Source organism: Syngnathus typhle, linkage group LG16, assembly GCF_033458585.1.
Source record: "Syngnathus typhle isolate RoL2023-S1 ecotype Sweden linkage group LG16, RoL_Styp_1.0, whole genome shotgun sequence".
In the NCBI taxonomy this organism is placed as follows: domain Eukaryota; kingdom Metazoa; phylum Chordata; class Actinopteri; order Syngnathiformes; family Syngnathidae; genus Syngnathus; species Syngnathus typhle.
In genome coordinates, this window is record NC_083753.1 from 1,830,019 (window position 1) to 1,852,947 (window position 22,929).

General features: G+C 46.2%; 2 protein-coding genes across 5 annotated transcripts; both read right to left on the reverse strand.

Annotated features, from left to right (window-relative positions):
• Positions 1 to 700: 700 nt before the first annotated feature.
• Positions 701 to 15,816, reverse strand: rps6ka5 (ribosomal protein S6 kinase, polypeptide 5). Of its 3 annotated transcripts, XM_061301221.1 has the most exons (18): positions 15,496 to 15,816; positions 12,502 to 12,573; positions 12,191 to 12,409; positions 12,008 to 12,123; positions 11,826 to 11,927; positions 11,444 to 11,527; positions 11,244 to 11,347; positions 11,003 to 11,153; positions 10,643 to 10,804; positions 9,493 to 9,618; positions 9,224 to 9,357; positions 9,059 to 9,152; positions 6,838 to 7,008; positions 6,480 to 6,671; positions 5,914 to 6,073; positions 5,611 to 5,774; positions 5,036 to 5,383; positions 701 to 4,310 (listed from the first exon to the last, which is right to left on the reverse strand). In XM_061301221.1, exons 1-17 carry the CDS (start codon positions 15,563 to 15,565, stop codon positions 5,072 to 5,074), a joined length of 2,433 nt encoding a protein of 810 aa, XP_061157205.1. In that variant the 5' UTR covers positions 15,566 to 15,816; the 3' UTR covers positions 701 to 4,310; positions 5,036 to 5,071. The 3 variants fall into 3 exon arrangements, with proteins under 3 accessions (XP_061157205.1, XP_061157204.1, XP_061157206.1); XM_061301220.1 differs by having other exon boundaries at positions 701 to 5,383; XM_061301222.1 differs by lacking the exons at positions 11,826 to 11,927; positions 12,008 to 12,123; positions 12,191 to 12,409; positions 12,502 to 12,573; positions 15,496 to 15,816 and having other exon boundaries at positions 701 to 5,383; positions 11,003 to 11,118; positions 11,444 to 11,481.
• Positions 15,817 to 16,106: 290 nt separating this feature from the next.
• Positions 16,107 to 22,409, reverse strand: dpysl5a (dihydropyrimidinase like 5a). 2 transcript variants are annotated; one of them, XM_061302077.1, is made up of 13 exons: positions 22,264 to 22,409; positions 20,711 to 20,981; positions 19,926 to 20,084; positions 19,659 to 19,838; positions 19,467 to 19,535; positions 19,214 to 19,258; positions 19,057 to 19,132; positions 18,672 to 18,828; positions 18,439 to 18,580; positions 18,233 to 18,375; positions 17,939 to 18,146; positions 17,689 to 17,857; positions 16,107 to 17,633 (listed from the first exon to the last, which is right to left on the reverse strand). In XM_061302077.1, the coding sequence occupies exons 2-13, from the start codon at positions 20,969 to 20,971 to the stop codon at positions 17,548 to 17,550; spliced, it is 1,695 nt and encodes a 564-aa protein (XP_061158061.1). In that variant the 5' UTR covers positions 20,972 to 20,981; positions 22,264 to 22,409; the 3' UTR covers positions 16,107 to 17,547. The 2 variants fall into 2 exon arrangements, with proteins under 2 accessions (XP_061158061.1, XP_061158062.1); XM_061302078.1 differs by lacking the exon at positions 22,264 to 22,409 and adding an exon at positions 22,040 to 22,163.
• Positions 22,410 to 22,929: the final 520 nt, after the last annotated feature.

A 22,929-nucleotide genomic window follows, 5' to 3' on the forward strand; every position in this document is an offset into this window, starting at 1 on the left:
TGGTCATGTTTTGTTTGTCGAAGGGTCTGTTGGTATCGCCAAGGCAACGACGGTCTATGTGGGAAGTAGTCCAAACACAACAGAGTGGGCAACTGGCTCAAGGTGACCGAGATGGTGACCGAAACAAATGCTAGGTGGATGATGGGGACTGACTCTTCCTCCATGCTCATCCTTCATGTTTCACCCCTCTTCCTCGCCTTGGCCAAATTCCTGCACTCACTCTGCTAAGGATGCCCAGTTAATTAAGAAGACATTGTTGCCGCCCCTCTGGGTTGTCGTCCATGTAAGGGGCCACCCAGGAGCCCAGCGCCACGGCCCGCCCCCCTCCTCTTCCTCTAAAGACGCTTCACTGGTGGCCCCCAGGAATGCCAATCGCTTTGGGGTGAGTGAGAAGGGGAGTGGGGGGGGGGGCACACGGTGGGTGCTAGGTGGGGGCAGTACCAGTCAGAAATTGGAGGGGCAACAAAAGGAAACGCTTAACTCCCGTGGAGCAGCAACCACTTCAGTGTTGTCTTCGGGAGACCCCCACTCCATCAGATCAACATGAGTAATAATTTTTAGCATTTTCTATCTCTTAAAATGGGGAGGATCATGCTTGTCGCACACCATGTTTGTAGCATGAACACAATTTAGAACCCACGTGTATATATAAGATGAATTTAATTGCTGTGAAAATAACTTAAACGACGAATAGTACAAGTTGGTAAACACAAAGAAAGATTTTATTGTGACATGACAAACAAATAGTTCCCGGGGACCTTAAAGGTCTAAAATAAATATAAATATCTCACAATGGTCGGGGAAGAAGACTACAACTGCAGACAACCAACCGATCAGTCAACAATTAGTACAGTAGTTATTATTGAGTAGTTTTCTCATTTTCATTATTCTTTCTTTTGTTTCAAACTAAGAACAAAGAAAGTAGCTTGAAGAGGATGTTTTGGACTTAAGCTTGACATCCTTCCGCGTGTGCTTTGCTGCTATCTGGCGGCCGCTAACTATAACAACACGCCTGAGTACTTTATTATTTTTTTTGAAGCAGGTTTTGTACCCAAATGAAAACACAACAAAACAAATAAAGCAAATGAGCAAATAAACATACAATTAGGTTCTTGAGAAGAAAAAGACATCCGATGTACTTCCTCCCGTTAGGCTAAAGGCCTCAAATGATTCACAGTGGATGACAAGTTCGGTAAAGAAAGATGCAAAATCTCTTTGAGGAGATTCTCCTTGATGCAAATCAAGACGAACGTAACGGATAACATTAGATTAAAAACAAAAGTCGTCGGAGTGCAAAATGTCGCATCTCAAAGGGATTTACTGCTACAGTACCTTTTTTTTTTTCTCAGTACATGTGGGAAGGGAACAACCAAAAAGGAAAACGGAGCAGCTGAATAGGTCGCTTCCCAAGGGAATGTAGTAAGATTTTGTGCCTAAGTAAAGTCGTTTTTTGGGGGGAATACTTCAAAAGCCATTTTTACAGTGTCATTAAAATATGTCAATGAAGTACAGTGGAACCTTGTGATGATATTTGTGGGATATTTCTGAATTACTTTCTCAAACTTGTTTTAACATCAGACAATTACATATTTTATCTACTTATTGGCAATAAAGGGTCCATTTTGTGTTTTTACATTTTATACAGTTTTTCAAATTCTCAATTCTTAACACTTTTCATCTTAAAAAATATAGTTAGGGTTAAATTTAAAAGTACAAAAAGTGATGATAATCATAGAACAAGAAATGGACTCATGAAAAGAAATCCACGAGCGTGAACTGTGCAGCAGTTAAGTGTAAAAGTGTTAAAATCGTTATAAATGTTACTTTAACATATGTCTTATAAATTGGAAAAATAATGTCGTAATCCGAATTATGGAAAGAAAAATAAAGAATCCACCAGTTTTTCCAGTATGCGGTGTTCAGTTTCCAACTAAATTTTCTGGTTTAGATACAACTGCAGGTGTCATTTATAGATAGGACCCCCTCGCCCTAATCCTAACCCTAAATCCCCCCCCCCCTTTACGAAGCGCTGGTACGAAGCCTCCTTATTTCTCCTTAAAAATATTCTATTTAAGATATAAACGGAATAGTTTTATCGTGCATCAAATCTCCTTTTAGAAATTGGAGATACAAATGGTATCTCAACTTTGGGGTATCGTTGCAGCCGTACACTCACGAGAATTCCTCCACCTCGAAAATGTATGATTGAAATACCCGTGTGGAACAAAGGTCGTGAAGCTCATTCAGGCTACTTCAAGGGCTAAATCAAAAGAGCGGGGTTTAAAGGTGGGAGGGGGGGGGGGGGCGGCTGATATTGTAAACGAGCTTGTGGACCCGCTCTTTCTGGAGACGCGCTTTTGGAAGAAGGAAAGGAGGCTCGTGATTTGGCGCACATTAGCTAATAGTGGCTGGCTCCCACAGGGAGCCTGCATTTCAATGTAGGACACTCTTCCTCTTTGCTCCACTTGAGCTATTAATACACACAAACAAAAGAAGAAGGCTTGGTGGATTGGGGAGGGGTGTAGGGCACTAAATTGAAGGAGAGCTTTGTAGTTGCTGCTGCTCCAATGTTACCACGAATCCCACTTTTTGCGTTCCCATTGTGGACGACGGATGTGGTGCACTTTGGTTGCAGACGCGCTTAAAAGATCGGCGAGGACACCCCCCCCGCCCAAAAAAGACATAAAAAGGGCGGGGGGTGCATAGTTTAAAGAAAAGAGAGAACAGATTGGCGCAGTGGGACAAAACAAACAGCAGTTTTGCATAATTTGCACGAGAGGAGAGATTGCGGAGGAGCTTCCTCGAGGTTATTATCAGCGGTACTATTGCGCTTTGGTTTTGCGGCTGAGTGCATCCGAACAGAAGACGGGGAAAAGCGACTCCCACTAAAACGAAGCATAAAGGGGCGAGATCACGCATGTCTACCGAACACAAGCGGCTACAAAACAGACACGAGGGCTGGGAACGGTTGGCATGCGCAAACACTTGATGTGACGTCACGGCGCTAATCGAGAAGCCTCTGTTGTAGCAGGTGTGCTTCGAGTGGCTTGCAATTGATAATCCTAAAATGCTACCGCACGGAATTTCGGTACAGTTGTGTTGAGTAAACGTTCTCATGAGCTTAAATCTAACTAATCAAGTTGGCCTCAAAGCCACATTGTGATAAATGTGGCCGACTTGGCAAAAACGTCTTGGGTTTAGCAAGTATGCTATTGGAAGTCGTGTGGCATTGTGCGGCATTGTGTCACATCATGTCATGTCGCGTACAGTCACAAAATCACACCACCGCATCCAAATTGGATCAGGGTGTGAAACTGAAAAATCCATAACTATTTTCGGACCACTAAAATCTCTGAGGCAGGGAGATATTTTTTTTTCACCAGTCGGTCCTTATGTTGCGCTAATTAAAGCCGTCAGTCCTTGCGTTGAGCTAACTGAAGTTGGCAACAATAGCAATATCAACTTTCACATCTACATAACTTGTGTAAAATAGCAGATTTTGTAAACCCACATGAATTTCTTTTATTTTTCAGTAGGTGACTGTTGCCTCATGGAGGTACTTCGCTCATGCTCACGGAACATGCTACATTTCTAAGATTTCTGATGAAAGAATAAATAAATAAACGACACCTACTGATCTGCAGTTTGAAAATGTAATTGCTATTTTTTGGCACATTTATTTTATAAATCAGCACAAACAGGAAGTGAACGGACGATTTGAGCCGTCTGCTTTGGGACTTTTAACACACATCTGCTGCTATGAGATCGTGTGGCCTAGCAACATTTTTTGTACAGATCCCCAGATGTGACTTGAGATTTAGTCCCCAAGTATTTTTGTTGTGTGAAGGTTAAACCTAATTCATGGCCACAGTTTACTGAATTATGTCTCGTCTGGGGCTCCGTAGTTTTGTAGCAAATGGACAAATATAGCGTTCCGTTCAGTTGATGTTAAGTGCAGCGTTTGGAATGCAGCCACACTGATGCTAACTTAACTGACAAGAGTTAGCGTTGATACTCTCTATAAAAAAGGGATCCTCCATTGAATACAAACTATTTTTTGGAAAAGGGTCTTTCCCAGCTTAGATGCTGTACACAAAATAGTTTTCTTTTAAAAGATTCACCGTATTCGCACGTTCCCTCGTCCGAGTCGTAAATAAGTTAACAGGATATCTCATCATGAATAATCTGCCGTACAAATGGAGTATAAATACCGTTACACACGTGACTCGCCCAAGACGACAGAAGTGGACCCACGATGCGGCCAAGCGTCGGCATTTCCTCTCTCGTGGCTCGGACTTTTCCCTTTGGACCTGGTGGGGGGACAGTGACCGGCACGTTAGACGGGGATGGAAGGGCTTACAAGATGGAAATGTCAGGAGCTGGGACAGAAGGGCAGCCCTTGTGTTCTTTTGTCTTTTTTTTTCACCGTGCCAGCTCCACTCCTTTATTGACACAGTGCGTGTGTTTATGTCAGTACATTTGTTTCTGTATGTCTGTTTTTGTGTTCATGTGTCTGTGGTGTTAATATTTTTGCGTGTGAGAGAAAGTGTGAAAGTGTGAGAAAGTGTGAGTGCGAGAGAGTGAGAAAGTGTGAGAGAAATAGTGAGTGACAGTAAGTGTGAGAGAAAGAATGAGACAGAGTGAGTGTGAGTGAGGAAGTATGAGAGATAGTATGACAGAATGTGTGAGAGAGAGTGAGTGTGCGAAGAGTGTGAGAGTGTGAGTGAGAGAAAGAGAATGAGAGAGAGAGAGAGAGCAAGAGTGTGAATGAGAGCGAAAGAGGGTGGGTGAGAGCAAGTGAGAGTGTGAGAGGCTGAGTGAGAGAGAGCGTGGGTCAGAGAGTGTGAGAGAGGGAGAGTGTGAGTGAGAGAGCTGAGTGAGAGAGAGTGTGTGAGCGTGTGTGCATGTCGGTGTGTTGGTGTGTATGTGCGTGCGTGTGTGTGGGAGGTTGGGCCCGGGGTCAAGAGCGGGACGAGCTATTGCTAGAGGAGGTTTGCTTGATATTGAGGTTGCCGCTCCTTGCTTGCATGCTTACCATGCAAAGAAAAAAAAAAAGGAGAAAAGATAGTCATCACTTCCCGTCGGAAAAGTGAAAGGCGGGAGGCGCCGGCTGCTCTTGCTGCTGCCCCGGGTCCGTTCCGGTGGGTGTGCCCACCGGAGTGGTGCCCGGCGTGCCCTCGGCGGGCCGGTGGCTGCCGTCACCCCCCTCGGCATAGTTCTTCTCCTGCGACTGTGACGAAGAGGACGAGGAGTGGCTGCTCTCGCCGGAGCTGCTGCGCGTCTCGGTGCTGGTGCTGGTCTTCTTCATCTTGCGCCGCTTCGCCAACGGCGCTTTGTCCACCGTCTGCAGGCGAAAGCCTTCCCGCTTGCATTTGTTGAAAGCCTGCCAAGCATAAAAGGGCTTCAGAGCATTTGGAACATTTTAATAGATTGAATTAAATTATTTTTCTAAAAGCAATGGTCAAACCGATATGGATATTTTGAGGCAATTGGCATTACCAATTAATTGGCTGTTTATTTTGCTCAATGTCTGAAGGGCCATAATCAACCGATTTAATCGGCTGGCAGATTAATCAGTTATCTCCTTATAAAAATGTGTATTTATCTTACGTTAAAGGTAGCTTTGACGTAGGTGTGGACCGAGGCGGTGGATGAGCCCAGGATGTCTGGCGTCATGAGCGGGTTGGAAGACAGCTGGCTGTCATCCTGGAGCCAAGCATTGTAGCGGAGGCCGCACATCTTGATCCGCTTGCTCGGGTCCACGGTCAGCAGCTCTGCAGGACCGCCGACAGTTACTTGCCAGTTTTCCACGTTTGGTCACGTGACATTCAGAAGCAGGGCCACGATTGGGCAACTGTGATGTCATTTTTAGTCGACAGCAAGTGGAAGAACTTTGCTCTGGTCTGCTCTCACCTTGGATGAGATCTTTGGCCTGCTGCGACACATTTCTCCAGGCTTCGCTCTCGAAGGAGAAGTCTCCCTGTTTGATTTTCTTCATGATCTCCTCGGCGCTGGTGTGGGTCAGACTCTGCTCCTGACACTGGAAAGGCACCTGGCCGGACAGCATTGTATACTGCCAACGACATCAGAAAAAATGCATACAATGTTCTGTTTCATCAATGCAATTTTATTTTTAATGGATGCTCCGGTTTGCTGAGCGTGGTCTGAAATAGCCGCAAGCCAAAGCTGAGCTGCATATACAGCAGAGGATGCGTCCTGCTATCCTCGTGTGAGCTCCCCTCCATATGAGTGAGCTTTCTTGTTGTTGAGAGTTTTGATAATCATCGTTTCTGAAATTATTTTATTTCTTTACTTTACTTTTAAATGTCTTAAACTCTTTGCCCTTCAACGTTGTATTTTGTCTTTAAATGCTGTTTTGACACTATGTGAAGCACACTGTGGGATACAATTTGACAAAATGGGACTAAAAGAGACCCAATAGTGGACATTATGGATAGAATGGGCCATAGCGGACTCACCAGAATGACGCCCAGACTCCACAGGTCGCACGACTCGTCGTAGCCGTCATACTTGAGTATCTCGGGTGCGGCGTACTGCAAGGTGAAGCAGGGCGTCTTGAGCAGTTGATTGTCCGGCGGCTTGAGCCGAGCGAAGCCAAAGTCGATGATTTTGATCTCGGAGCTCTCGCTTTCATCAGTGAAGAGCAGATTCTATGGAAGGGTTCCACCCACACACACACACACACACACACACACACACACACGCACGCACACACACACACGCACGCACACACACACACACACACACACAGGGTCATTTGTCTTTTCTTGCTTGTTAGAAAAACACCAAGTCGCATACGCCAAGCGTGCTGACTACCTCCGGTTTCAGATCCCGATGCACCACGCCGACGTCGTGCATGTGGCTGACAGCGGACACCAGCTTGCGCATGATGCGACTAGCCTCCGTCTCGCTGAAGTGTCGCTTCCGCCGGATGCGCTCCAGCAACTCCCCTCCGCCGAGCAGCTCCAGGACCAGATATGTGTGCAGCTGCGACAAAAACAAAACAAAAAAAAATAAGTTAATCCTGAACACATTATTTCCTTCTCAAAAAAAAAAGTCTCTTTTTTTTTTTTTATAGCCACTGTGTGTGTGTGTTGAAAATTGTCGCTATGACTACAAACCGGATTCGGTTGAATTTGGGAAATTGTGTGAAATGTACATAAAAACAAAATACAATTTGAAAATCCTTCTCAACCCATATTCAATTGAATACACTACAAAGACAAAATATTTAATGTTCAAACTGATAAACGTAATTGTTTTTTGCCAAATAATAATTAACTTAGAATTTCATGGCTGCAACACGTCCAGTAGAAGTTGGGAAAGGTGGCAAAAAATACTGAGAAAGCTGAGAAAAGCTCATCAAACACCTATTTGGAACATTCCACATGTGATCTGGCTAATTGGGAATAGGTGGGTACCATGATTGGGTATAAAAGGAGCCTCCCCAAACATGCTCAGTCATTCACAAGCAAGGATGGGGCGAGGTTCACCACTTTGCGTGAGAAAATAGCAGAACAGTTGAACAACATTTCTCAAAGGAAAATTGCAAGGAATTTAGGGATTTCAACATCTACGGTCCATAATATCATTAAAAGGTTCAGAGAATCTGGTGAAATCCCTGCACGTAAGCGCCATGGCCGGAAACCAAGACTGACCAAGACCAAGACCTTTGATCCCTCAGGCACTGCCTTAAAAACCGACATGAGTGAAGGATATCACCAAATGGGCTTAGGAAAACTTCAGAAAACCACTGTCAGTAAATACAGTCCGTCACTACATCAGTAAGTGCGGGGTAAAACTCTACCATGCAATGCAAAAGCCGTTTATGAACAACATCCAGAAACGCCGCCGGGTTCTCTGGGCCTGAGCTCATGTAAAATGGACTGATGCACAATAGTAAAGTGTTTTGTGGTCTGATGAGTCCACTTTTCAAATTGTTTTTGGAAACACTGGACGTCGTGTCCTCCGGACCAAAGAGGAAGCGGACCATCCGGACTGTTATCAACGCAAAGTTCAAAAGCCACCATCTGTGATGGTATGGGGGTGCATTAGTTCCCATGGCATGGGTGACTTACATTTCTGTGAAGGCAACATAAATGCTGAAAAGTACATACAGATTTTGGAGCAACATATGCTGCCATCCAAGCGACATCTTTTTCATGGACGCCGCTGCTTATTTCAGCAAGATAATGCCAAGCCACATTCTGCACATTTTACAACAGCGTGGCTTCAAAGTAAAAGAGTCCAGGTTCTCCCCTGGCCCACTTGCAGTTCAAACCTGTCTCCCATTGAAAATGTGTGCCGCATTATGAAGCGTAAAATACGACAGGGAAGACCCCGGACTGTTGAACAATTGAAGCGGTTCATCAAGTAAGAATGGGAAAGAATTCCACATGAGAAGCTAAGAGAATTAGTCTCCTCTCTTCCAAAACGTTTATTGAGTGTTATTAAAAGGAAAGGTGATGTAACGAAGTGGTAAACATGCCCTTTCCCAACTTCTATTGCACGTGTTGCAGCCATAAAATTCTAAGTTAGTTATTTGAAAAATAAAAATAAAGTTCATGAGTTTGAATATGTTGTCTTTGTAATGTATTCAAGTGAATAGATGTTGAAAAGGATTTTCAAATCATTGTATTTTGTTTTTATTTACATTTTACACAATTTCCCAACTTCAACCAAATCCGGTTTGTAATCGGAAAGCAGTAATTTGTATTTTAAAGTGGTGATAGATACTGTACTTGGAGGTTATGGCATTTCTGGTGAAATGTTTCCCCATTTATTTTTAAGCCTCGTAGTCATCTCACTGCATTCACCAAGTGTGTCAAAATCAAGAACCTCATTTGAGCGTTGTTTTGTCTAGCTGCTCTTTGGGGCACAATTAGTGAGTGTATCGAGGTCTGATTTATTTTTTTAGGCCATAACAGCATCTGTCGGGCTTTCAGCCTCTTGTTTAAGCAGGCCCCTTCACACAAATTAATGAGGGTATGAGCAACACGAGCAGAATTATCAAGTGCAGAAAGAGCGAGCCGGGCACCTGGTCATGGTAGATTTCGTGCAACTTGACAATGTTTGGGTGGCCGTCGCAGAGCTTCAGAGCCGCCATCTCCCGCTGAGTCTGTGCCTCCATCCTGGAAGGAAAAGGCAAACGAGAGGTGAAGCAGCCACATTTAATTGTCAGAACACTTTTTTGACTTCTTACCGCTTGCTGACGATCTTGACGGCATATTTCTGCCCTGTTTTCTTGTGCGTGCAACCCCTGCAGATGGAGAAGCTCCCCTCACCCAGAGCGCTGTCCTTAAGGTCCATCTCGTAGTTCGTGTAGAAAGGCGAGTCCTGCCGGGAGACAAAGCCATGACAATTTCAAGAGAGAAAAATACAATGTCCACAAAATTGAATGTACTACACACAATGAAACCAGATTTTCTCATTTTTACAACTCTTAGTCATTTGTTGTTATTCCATCCCTACCTTCATCATAGCGCTGCGGGCTACTGCAACTGACCCGGGCCGCTCGGAGCCGCTGCACAGCTGGTTGGGGTCATCCATCACCGCGTTCCTCTTGAACAGGATGGAGGGGGCCATGAAGGAGTAGCCCTAAAAAACAAAAAAACGCACAAATGTGAGAAGGTTAATGGTATTAATGGTAAGTATTTTTCCAGACAACTTTTTGCTATGTTTGCATTTTTACACTGTATGTTCCAGCTAGTGACATTTTGACATTTCTGGTCTAATAATCACACCAATTCTGCACGGAAATTGTCCAGCTGTTCCTTTTTTGGGTCTTGTTGCTGTACCACTGCTTATTGTGAACAGACGATCGCTTAATTCCAACTGCGGGAATTCCGGAGCCCCAAGCACTGGCATTAATGTGAGTCGCGCGCACACACACACATACATACATACACACATACACACACAGATACGCGCAGCTGTGGCGCACACGAGAGAGCTGCAGCCAGGGATGGACGGAAGGACGGCTGCGCAAATGAATGCGATGCCCCAAATTGGCAGGCTTGAAAATGTGATTGCTGTCAAAATTACAGCCTGCCGCTCTTAATGCAATTTTAATTCTGTTTTGTTCATGGTTGGTTGGGGTGGGGGGGTGGGGTTGGCACATGGTAAGACCCCTCCCCAAACAGGCGGAGAGCGCAAAACGTGTGCAATCAAAGACGGGAGGCGTGACCGCGGCAGACCCGTCGACGCTCCACGAGTGTCACCTTTTATTCCGACAGAGAAGCCGAGCTAATGCATCTATTGATGGCGCCCCAGCTCGAGCACCCAGAAGGCAATCGAGAGTCGAAATTCCAACACCCGCACATCAGCTGGCGGCGGGGGAGTTGGGGCCCGTGTTATGCTTGAAAGCCAAGCCATCAAAAATAGTCATTGGCATCTGCGGCTTCAATGGGGCAGACGTCGTGCGGCTGCAATTACGACGATGAAAGGCTCATCGTGGCGGCGTGAAAGGCGACGGGCGCACACACACACGCGTGTTGACTTACAGCAACCTTTTGAGGACACTGATGTTTATTGGTTAACTTGCTGTCTTGATGAATGGCCTAACTCTAAACTCATGATACAAAAAGCACCACAAACTGCTCAATTGTGTTTGGTGTCCCACCTGGAAGATGCGGTCACAGTTCTGCGGAAGAGCAGCGGGCGAGTAGGTGGGTTCCATCTCCGTGAACTCCTCCGCAAAGTTGCTGACGTCCAATTCGTCCCGGATGACCGGTTTGAACGGGGCGGGCACCTTTTTGCCCGCCAGGTCCTCCCAGTTGATTTTCTGGCCGGAAGAAAAACGTAGCAGTTCTGTGTAAGAGACTTAATCTGTGGATATCGTGATGTGTTTTCACAACTATTGGCTGAAAAATACACCCAAGATTATCCGCATATCTATATTGTTGATTTCACTTTTTGCAGGGGTTCAACCTGTTGCATTGACAATCCCACTTATATTTGGATGAATGATCCCAGCCCGGACCTGGTAAAACGGATGCTTCTTGACATTCTCCATCCCATTTGGACCTGAGCCGAGCCTCTTCTCCGGGTCTTTGGTGAGCAGCCGCTGGATGATGTCTTTGGCCAGCGGCGCCATATCTTTGGGGAAAGGAGGATCTTTTTTTAGAATCCTCCTGGGGCAGACGGAGCCAGACACATGTTTCAGTGCACAATACACGCACACGACCGATGAAGCAAAAGTCAGACGATAAATAAATGCGCACCTGGCGATGTCCGTGTGCGAGTTCTCGTCGCCGTCGACGGTGAAGGGCGAGCCGCCTGTCAGAAGCTCGTACATCAAAACACCCAGACTCCACCAGTCCACCGCCTGCGAGGACACACACACACACATTTGACGCAAGTGTTCTTGGCATGTGTGAGCATCAGTTAGCATAAATCATAAGCGTAAAAGTGACAAAGTCACCTTGTCATGTCCGGACTCGCCTCCTTCCACAATCTCGGGAGCCATGTACTCAATTGTTCCGCACACGGAAAACGCTCGATCCACCTGTTTCATTGGAAACAATCTGAATTTTACCTTTACAAACAGCTGTTATTGCTCAGGTTATTCAAGCTGCATTATTTCCTTTTGTTTTTTGTGTTTCTTTTATTATGTATATTGTACATGTTAAAACATTGTATAAAATAAATAACAGTATATTGAACAAATGTATTACATTGATTATAATCAGTTGAGGATGAAAATAAAGACAAAATATTTTTTTCATGTCTCAGCTGGAGTGAATTTGACCGACAAAGTTCACTCCGGTTCAGACTGTAACGAGAATCATCGGCAGGAGACAAACCTGGTCAAACTCTTTACTGAGGCCAAAGTCTGTGAGGACGATGTGACCGTTTGAATCCAGCAAAATGTTTTCCAGCTTCAAGTCGCGGTACACAATCCCGAGCTGCAGTGGGAAGAGGCTTTAAGCGATGGCCACATACGCGGCAGCACGGGAGCAGAGCGTAAGCGAGCGAGCGGCGTCACCTTGTGGAGGTGCTCCAGTGCCAGCACGATCTCGCCGCTGTACAGCGCCACTTCCTGCTCCTTGAATCGCACCCGCTGCACCAAATGTGTGAAGAGTTCGCCGCCATTGACGTAATCTGCACAAGACGAGAACAGCTCGAATTTTGGCAACCGTGGACAAAGGGGGCAAGTGCGTGGGCTCACCGAGGATGAGGTGCAGCTTGGTGTCGGTCTGGAAGGCGTAGTGGAGCGTGACCAGGTAAGGCGACTGGCGGATGTGCTCCAGCACCTGACGCTCGCTGCGCGTGTGCTCCGCCGTCTTGGCCTTTTGCACGATGGTGGCCTTCTTCAGGACTTTCATGGCGTACAGCTTGCCTGTGTCGTGGCCGCTCACCTTCCTCACCAGGAACACTTTGCCGTACGCTGGCGGAGGAGCAGTTGGCAAAAGGACAGGGGGACACAGCTTCAGCAGGCACACGCAAAAATCAGCTTCACCACCAGCAACGAGGACTTACCTCCGGTGCCGAGCACCTTCAGCAGCTCAAAGTTTTCTATTCCTACCCGCTCCAGGTGGCCCGTCAGGTTGGCTGTGAGGGACAGTGATACACAAACCAATTAAAAATATTGCCGTTACATGTACATCATGGCGAAAAGTATTTTTGGGAGAACTCGCTTTTATACAGCAGCCATTTTTAGGTCAAGTGGAAATATTTGTGACATTTCCAAAACGAGTCACAATGACCCACATTTCAGAAATGACCGTTTTGGCATAATCGAAAAGAGAATGATCGCAGCTCTCTGACAATATGTCAATCGTTACATCATTATTACTCATTACATTATTACCAAAGATAGCAGTCACACCTGTGTGTCTGTTATTCTACTCGATTGAACAACTACAGACCAATCAGAGTTCAGTATTTCGGGATCAACAGCTGCTATTCTACAGTTTGAGGGGATTGTTTACGGAAAATCCTGCGGATAAAAATGTAAAGGGCATGGTGAAGATCACGAGCATTACATTCCAAAAGTATCGTTGCTTGAAATGAATGAGTGGCTAACAAAAAGCGGCAGCACACGCACTGACAGCAGCCCTTTGGGCGTCTTCAGGGTTTGTTGACCTGCAAAAATATGCCCAATGTTAAAAAGAGGGGGGAGAACATGTTACATAAATAGCGTGATTGTTCTTCACACCCACTGGAAATATACACGAGAGGAGGAGGACGCCACATTAAACAGGAGGGTCATTAGCGTCAGTCTTTGAGGTCTTGAGCACGATTTTCGACGCACAGCCGGATGATCGCGCTCGGTGTGCGTGGAAATGAATGTCTCTCACACCAGAGAGCAACTCAAGCGCCTGCAACTAGACGTGACAAGGCTGGGAGGTCGTTCGGCAACAAACGGCGTCTCTCCCCCAACCCCCCCGCCGACTGCTGGGTCAGGAGTGTGCGTTGCATAACGGCGTTGTCGTGCTCACTCCGCTGAGGCCAAGTTTGATCTCCGTGTTTATTAATAGACCCACGGCGGAGGTGCACGACCGAACGCAACTTGCCGACTGCTCTTCAAAACTACGTCCGATCGATTTTTTTAGCCTAATGCTGATTCCAATATTTGGCAGGCTAAAATTCTGATAACCGATGATGAATTAAATATCCATCTATATACATAAAATGGAAAAAAAGAGCAATATTTTGCCAATTTTAAACGGGCTGATCTGTTAATCTTTCACTCTGATGCTCTTTATCGTGGTTATTGAAACATTTCTTTTCTGTAAGATAAGAAAATGTAAATCATTGGCTGATAGCCTATCATTCTTCTTCTGTGGCATCATTGATTAGCGATTGGCAAAGAAGCCCAAAGGCGCATTACTGCCACCAAATGTTTTTTTTTTTTTTCCACTGTAAGGAAACCAATGTGAATTGATGGTGGCCAGTAGGGGTGTAACGATTCATCGATACACATCGATTAATCGATATAATGCTCTACGATTTATTGGCATCGATGCTAAACGTAAACATCGATTTATATCGCCGTGTTTGACCTCGGACACTAGACGCGACTTTATTTTGAAATCCAGTTCATTGTTGCTTGCTTCCTCTTTCCGGGAGCAGGGAGCGGCGGCGTTGTGTTGTGAGCAGAGCAGGCACGTGAAAGGGGAGTCGACAACTAGTACGCGGCTCCTGGGCTGGTGCTATGGCTAGTGTCCAAAAAGACGAGGAAATTCCCTCCCCTTTAGGCTTCAAGTCATTCGTTTGGAAGCACTTTGGATTCCAAAGAAAAGATGGCTCAACGGACAAGACACGTGCAGTTTGTAAATCCTGCCATGCGGTGATCAAATATTCAGGGAGCACAAATCTCGCCGCACATTTAAAGAAAAAACACGACATCAAAGTTCAGTGTTAAATTAAGCACTTTGTATACTACAATACTCTTGTAATTTCCTAAATAAAGAGTTTGCAGTACCTTGTTGATTTTGCGTATGAATTGTTATAAATCAGGATATTGTTTTATATTTTTTATTTAAAAAAAAATCGATCGTAGAGCACTATATGGTGAATGAATCGCAGCAGGCTGTAAGATATCGGCAAATATCATATCGTAGTTCTTTGTATCGATATGATATCTTATTGTGCCAAAACCCGCGATTTACACCCCTAGTGGCCAGGTATCGTGATGTTTACTGCCGTCACTTAGTGGTATAGGTCTAAATTCACTCCTATGCCAAATGTTTTGTCGGATCTCAAAAAATACCCAAATGGTGTGTAACTAAAAAAAAACGTAAGTCAGAGAACCACTGTGGGGGAATACAGAATCTGCTTTTTTGGAGCTCTTTCTCTAACACACAATGGGCGAATCCGCCAGTGCCGAACCGTGAGTAGGCGGGGGTCCCCAACATACATCCGCCAGTGCCGAACCGTGAGTAGGCGGGGGTCCCCAACATACATTTATTTTTTTTAAAGTTTTTAAACACCAATCCTCCATTTTCCGTGTGCCCAAGGCAACCAAACTAATTCACGAAATATTCCAAGATTTTTAATAAGGTAAATTATTCTGTACATGAACGGTTTTAAGCTAGGCACGTTAGCTTGGCTACGCTTTTGACAGCTCGCCTGGATTTTGAGCCGCGTGACCGACCGACCGACCGCTTAGTTTTGACGTGACTTCGCAGAGACAAGTGGGCGGGGAAGCTAATAACACGGTTAGACTTATTACGACTAGAGTGTACGGTTTATTCTGGTCCAATGGCACGTCAAGTACCTGGGAAGCTCACATTAATTGTTTTTGCCGTGGTGGGCCAAGTTAGCTTTATTTATTAGCCATAGCACGGGAGTAACTTGACTTGGTTAGGTAACATTAGTCACCGACAGACAGCGCAGTTAGTAGGGAACCAGTCGCTCCGCTAACCCCTGCCTTTTTTTTGTGCTCGTTATAAGTGTCTCGAACGAATAGCACGACTCCCCTTTGCATCCCAGCGAAAATATGCGCGTGTTCCCGCAGCTCTCTCTCACCGTTCTTGAGCTCGTGTTTCACCGTAAAAAGGTCGCTCTCACTGGACGATCCCTCCTTCGGGGATGGCATTATGATGATTTCTTTGGGCTCCACTTCAGCTCAGCTCGGTGGTTCCCGGCTCGGCTCGATTGGCCGAAAAGCAAAAAATAAATTAAAAAAGTAATCCTTGATTCGAACTTAAAGGTTTTATCATACACGCCACCGACATGTTTACGTGCCCGTACGGTGACAAATATGCGGGCAGAACGTTTCCATTTGGTCCGCCAACATGAAGCCAGCACAGCCAGCCAGTCAGCCCGTGGAAACACTACTTTGCCTCTACCTTCGCAACCAGGCAGCCCCTTGCCTCTCATTGGTGTTGCTACGTGAGATCCCACTCTTTGATTGGTTGTTCGAACGCTGACGAAAAGCAATTCCCGCCTCTTTTAAATTGCTGCTGCTCGAATCGGGGTAAAATGGCGCTAGGGGGTGCTATAACCCCATCAGAAATCTATCGCCCAGTTAAGCCTCCTGCATTTTAGTATTTTGATGAGCTGCCATAGCCACCTAAACAAACTGGAACAACAACAAATAATATCACTGAGCATGCCAATTAATAAAGACGCGGCAGTTCAAGCAGACATTGCACCGTCATTTATTTTCACTGGAATGATGTGAGCGACGATGCGAGAAAGGAAGAAATAAAACCATACATAGTGTTCACAATGTTTAGCACCAGTGTTTTACTTTGGGTTTTTTTTTTTCACAAACCTCTGGGTCTAAGAATGAAAAAATGTTACCCCCCCCCAAAAATAAAGACTACGTCAATGTATTGTTTCGTAAGAATAACGTTCTGAAAGTCTTATATGGTACTCAAAATAACAAATCAAGGACTAAGACAAATATTGACAAAGTAAAATGACAAACATATAATATACCTGAAGATAACAATAAAAAAAAAAAGTATCAGTGCGTTTCAGTTTGTGAACCCTCCTTGAAGGAGCGGGCAGCATTTGAGTGGCCTTCAGGACATGTCTGTGTTTCAAAGCTCACTGCTTTCAATCAGCGGATTTTTCACAGTGCTAAGATAATAAATACATCGAGATGTGCAGTCTAGATTATTTCAGCCAGTACAAAACACTGCGAGTGCGAGGAAAAAAGGCAATTTAGGTGAGCCTTTTTCTTTTTGCATTTTGTGGAAGATGCAGATCACGGCAAAGAACGCAGACCACTGTTGGTGCTTAACGCGTTTCCTTTAATAGTGACGGTCGCTTGAAAACAGAACCTATTTCGTGTTTCTTGCTAAATGGATGGCAGAAATGTGAAAAAGAAATTCAAATTATTTTCTTTCAACCTTACACCTTCTTGACCTACCGCAAAATCCAGTGAAAACACTCGAGTATATTACGCCCCCCCAAATTTTATAAGTAACCAAAGCAGCATGAAGCCTCGTTTGGACATCAAATCGGATGTACAGTGTTCCCTCATTTATCACGAGGGCACACTGCACAGCGGTAGCTTGACTTGGGAGTTGACATCATTTCAATGCGCAAATATCGCAATAGAAAAAAACACAAATACATTTCAAATTGCACCATGTTTTCCTTCAGCTGCGGCGAAATGCGTACAATACGTCGCCCACGTAACGGTTTCAACTTTTGCCACATCATTCACCACGGCTCACAATACAAAATAAAAAAGCTAAAATCACCACGCCGGCTACAAAGGCGGACGCCCCACAAGTGCAAAACATTGAATTGTTTACAGTGAGAAAAGACTCACGATTTCTCGTGACGTCACGTTTCTTTTCAAGTAGTAACCTAAGAAGCAAGATTCCCTAACACTCGCTTGATGAAATTTTGTTTCTTTGGGTGAAATTGCCATATTTTGCGACTGCCGTTCAAATTGGGCTTCAGTTCTTTAGAAACCGAAGAAACCGGGCTCAGTTAACAAGAAATAAAACATTTAAAAGATGACCGACTTTACCCACAATTATTCTAAGTAAAACCTTATCTCGCTCGGACGGACATTTCCTCCAGAATATCGTCCTTTCCGTCGGGTGTTTTCAGAATCTACCAGATCCCACTGGACCTCCCGCCGGGTGGCGCCAGAATCCTGGCCGAAGATCTTTTGGGGATCTTGTCATCGATCTGGGCACCTGGGAAAGCAGTTTTGTCAGTTTTGTCAGACTTAAGTGTGATGTCAAGCCCTACCGGAGAGGCTGAAGCTAGACTCCTGGAGGTCCCTGACACCGCCGTGACGGGTGCAGGGGCGTGTCGGAGTGTCTAGGTCCGAGGTCATCACGTCCCTCTTTCCGGCGTTTGCCACGGCCACCACATCTCCCGTGTATGGTTCGCGCTCCACTCGCTTGGCCGCCTGGCACTGGTACATCAACCGACACAGAAAAAACGTCAAGGGAACTGGCAGTTAAGTTCTGAGCAAAAGCAGCTTCCCCTCTAGTACCTTTTCCCGCTGAACCATTTTCTTGTAAAGATAGTCTGGGAAAGTCCTCAGAGGGCAGAACTTTCCGGATCCCTCGGCACACGTGAACATGCCATTCTCGTAGACCAGCCGGCCTCGGCTGATGGTGACCAAGGGTACGCCGTGACAGCGAAGACCTTCATAAAGGTTCATATCGCCGCCCTGCATCTGGGTTTCCACCGAGATGATCCTGCAAGACGGGCATTAAGTCAGAAAGTGGTTCGGGAGAATAAAAGCTGCGCCGGTCGATGAGTGGAGACGGATCGGGTTTCATACTTGGAGCCTTCGGGATCCCAGACCACCACGTCGGCATCTGCTCCCGGAATGATCCTTCCTTTTCTGGGATAAAGGTTGTAGATCTTGGCCGCGTTGGAGCTCGTGACGGCAACGAAGCGATTCTCATCAATCTTGCCTCCGATCTGTAACCAATCCAGAAGACCTCAACCGACGGAACAGACTTTGGTTCCCCGCTACACACGTACCACGCCTTTCTCCCAGATCACACTCATGCGGTCCTGAACACCCGGCACCCCGTGGGGGATCTTGGTGAAGTCATCCTTCCCCATGGCTTTCTGCTTAGTGGTGAAGGGACGGTGGTCAGACCCGATGACACTCAGAGTGTCACTGAGATGAGACAAGATCAGGGCAGCATTAAGGAAGGTCTCAAACACCAATCAAGAACCTCCATTGTGAGCCAATTGTTGGTACGTCTAACCTTCCCAGCAAGCTCATGAGGTAATTGGGTGTGCTGGGCTCCAGGCGCAGGGGCGGCAGGGTCACGTGCCCTGCGGCGTAGGCCCAGTCCTGGTGGTAGTACTGGGCACCATTGAGCACAGCGTGGGCGGTGGTGGTCTCGCCATAGACCACCCTCCCTGTTGTGCACAGCACAGTGCCACACTTGTACATGCCTCCTCAAGGGTTTGTTTTCATCTCTGGTGGGACTCGAGTACACTAATTCTGTCTTAAAGGACTTCACAGGCCCAGCGTTGGGAAGTTGAGACAATATTTGAAATCTTCACAATTCTGAGGCCATTTTTTTTTATCATTCAAATCTGGAAAGACTGCTTTCATTACATTCAAAACATCTGCAATGGCGTCACCTTGCATTTTGGCCGTGGCCACCACGTCTCCCGCTGCCATGCTGGACACGTTAACCAAATAGATCGGACAGCGGGCCTAACGGGGGAAAAAAAATAACCCAGATGAGTGAATATTTTTTTTTGTGGGATTGTTGTCTTCTTGCTCACTTTCCCTCACCCTGTTGGCGATGGTGATGGCCCTGTGGGTCGCCTCCGCCTCCAACTGTGAAAATACAAGATGAGGTCATGCCTTACAATTAGCACGTCCAGTCTGAGTGTATTTATTATTCAAGTGACGTCACCACTAAAGGCGCATCCCCACCCGACATTACGATTCAGTTTGTCACAATCCAGTTGAAGAGTGACGCTGGAGAGGTTTGGTGCATTGGTGTCATTGGTTTATAATGATCCGGACTTTGTGATGGTCTTACCTCTTCAGGCCTGCTGATCTCAATGCCCTCTGGACCACTGATGCCCAGCTCCAAGGCTTCCTTCGCACCCTGGTGTGGGAACAAGGCTTGCAATTACAACACGAGAACCAAATGCAATTTGATTTCAAAATCCATATTCCAGCCCCATCATATCAAATAAATAAAAATGTTGACGCGAAAGTGGTCCCAGACCTCAGCCACAAGCTCCCCGTTCTCCGCGTGGACTCGGGCGATGGCACCGATGTCCTTACAGTGCTGCAGGGCCTGGAAGAGCTCGTTGTCCCTCAGCATGTACATGTCCTTATAGGCCATGAACATCTGGAAGGAATTCACGCCCTTTTCCCTCACCAGCTTCTCCATCTCGGCACGCACCTGCAGGGACAAGATCAAAGTTGCCGACATGCTGATACCTGTGTCTTTGTGAACCTGTGCCTGGAAGGAGAGAAGATGTTGCACTACCTTGAGACCCCACCAAGTGACTCCCACGTGCAACGCGTAGTCGCAGCAGGTTTTGGCGTCGGCCGAGCTGCGGCACTGCTCAAAGGCCTCCAGCAAAGACTCGTTCTTGTCTGGGAGGACATGCGCTATCACCATGGTGGTACCTCCAGCTAAGGCTGCCTGGGAAAAAAAAACAAAGAATCCAATCCCGCGACTTGAGGGCCATTGTCCTGCATGTTTGCAATTCCAGAGGCTTCGCAAACTTTTTCTCGCAAGCGTCTACGTTTAAGAAAGTGATTTTGTCTACGACAGCATCTGTCAACTCCAGAGTGGAGGATTGTGTCTTGGGTCTGGATATTTATAGCACTGGTGGTGGTGGCAGCTCTGAGGGCCATTGTGTCTGCCTGAGCACAATGGTGCGTGTGTGAAAAGGCCTCAGGGCGGAATTCGCAGCGAGCTCTGCGGTAGCCATGGAAACGGGCCGGCGTTTGCCTCCAGGAGCAAGTTAGGAGGGGCGGAGGAAGACAGGCTTGGCAAGGCTCGACAAGAGAGGCAGCGTCTGCTGGCCCACTAAAGTCATGGGAGTGTCTCGTTATGGCTCGCTGGGTTATTCTGTCTGGATGGCTCCAGTCCAGTCAAGTCCATCATGTGATGGATCATGCCAGACCATTTTAGCAATCCGATAACTTTAATGCAGCTGTTACAACTAGTAGAAACTCATAACGAGAACTGGAAAGGGTTAGGGTCAAGATTTCCTCGACGTGAAAAAAGATTCCAAAATTCCATCCCGTGGAGTTGCGGCTTACCTTGGTGCCGCTGTAAAAGTCGTCGGCCGTGGTGGCGTTCATGAAGGTCTCCTCCAGGTGCACGCTGGTGTCGATACCACCGGGCATCACCAGTTTCCCGGAGGCGTCCACCACCTTGGCCCCGCCAGGGATCATCAGCTCCTTGCCCACCTGCTGGATGACGCCATTCTCGATGTAGACGTCGGCCTCCTGTGTGCAGTCGTCGTTCACCACTTTGCCGCCCTTGATCAGGATCCGCACTGTGGTCGCGCTGGTCGTCATGGCTTTCGCTCTGCGGGGCAGACCCGGAATCATTTTGCGAGAGAAGGCTGACTAAAATCCAGTCGAACTTGATGCCTAAGTATCACTATATCACGGTGTCGCAAGGACTTCACGAGCGAAATGTTGGGCTGAGACTGAGCTGGGTTTGTGGAGCGGGTGGCCGTTCGTATCAGTCGCCGCCTGTGAACTGACGGACTGACTGGACACTGACGTGACCTCAAACTGACGTAACAAAAAGTCTATTTTCCCCGGCCTTGAATGCTACAATGTCTATTTAAGTGAGATGCGGGGGGAAAAAATCTTTGTTTTCTCCCTCATGCCATGCAGTGTAGAAAGCAAGCAGTACAATACAGGAAAGAACTTGGCCGTGTGAGTTTTTGATTTGCCGCTAAAAATGGATGAGGGGCCACAAATGGCCTTTAGGCTCTATTTTGGGCACACCTGGTGTATTTCTTTCCATTAAATGAAACAAAAAGTTCCCCTTTTTTATGTAGTTCCAAAGTTGCACCTAGATGAATGAATGGACTAGCTTTCTTTCTATCCCTCAAAAAGCAGACAACGCCCACTGTCTTAAAACAGCCTTGCTCATCCACAATAACATGGAAAATAGTCCCAAATGTCAGTACGTTTTTCTAAATATAGCTTGAAAATTTGCATCTAATAGCATGACTGGCATTCTTTGCCCCTGTGTGTCCAGACCGATAACGCCTATGTGTAATGGCGTGCGTCCTTTTTGCGTATGCGGGTGCGGCAGGTTGATGGCATCCCTGCCTTGATGATGACAACACGAGGGTCGTATTATGAACCAAAATAGCCATAAATCAAAAGAATAATCATACGTAATGAAAACGTGCCAACGACGTGCCTAATTGTAGTAAAATTTGATTTTTTAAAAATGCATTTCCGCACGTGCTCGTACATTAATTTGTTTACTTTGCGCGTTTGGCGAAGCGTATTGTTCAATTTACTAATGTGGTTGCAATGATAACAAAGAAACCCATGTCCGTCAGACAGCTTTTCATAGCCGACCCAGAAACGCCTAACACCCCCCCCCCCCTTTCCACCCACCTGCTCCTCTTCCTCCCTCCTCCTCTTAATACGGGCTCTGCTGCCTAAACATCCATTAAACTGGTTTCGTAGTAACAAAAACAAGCCTGGAGGTAGTAGTTGTGTAGCCGTGCAGCCTCTCCCGGGGGTTTTAAATCAAATCCCCACTCCAGCCCCTCCTCCCTCTTGTGGGAGGCTCCGCATCTACCGGGTGCACCCAAAGAAAGGTAACCGCCCTTGCATACCTGATCTCCGAGTGTGCAGCTGCAGCAAGTCCGCTCGGCTCCTTCGACACACACACACAATGCGACACTTAGCCCAGGAGGCAAACACACACTTAGGGCAGATGGATGCCCTACCCGGCCGATGCAGGACCACCCGGTTTACGCTAAACTAGCGTTCGCACGGCACGCTGGAAGTCATTTCCTGTAATGGCTTTCAAAACAAAGCTCAGAAGACTCGATTTACTCTGTGTATGGCAACAAAAAAGGGAAAAAACTAAACCAAAGAATACTTCAATTTTTTCAAATTGTCAACATATATACGCTGTAACACAACACGTTAATGTGGATGAGAATAGAAAAGCAATATCACAAACATTTCTTTTATATTATTGTTTCTTCTAATGCTTCCGGTTTTGTTTGCCTAAATTTGATGGCTTTACTTTCAACACAGATGGTCGCCTGAACAACCAATTAGAGGCGACAAGAGGCGCGGCCAACAGCGGAAATCACCAATCACAGTCATTATAAATAGATAGCACGTTCAGTGTTGCGTCTTACGTCGAAGTCACTGCCATATTGAATGGGTTTGATTGAATTTTCCTGGTACCGTATTTGAATTGAAACTTTTATTGGTTAATTGGTTAATTTTGTGGCTAATCCCCAAAATTCCGTTTTCTAACCTGTACA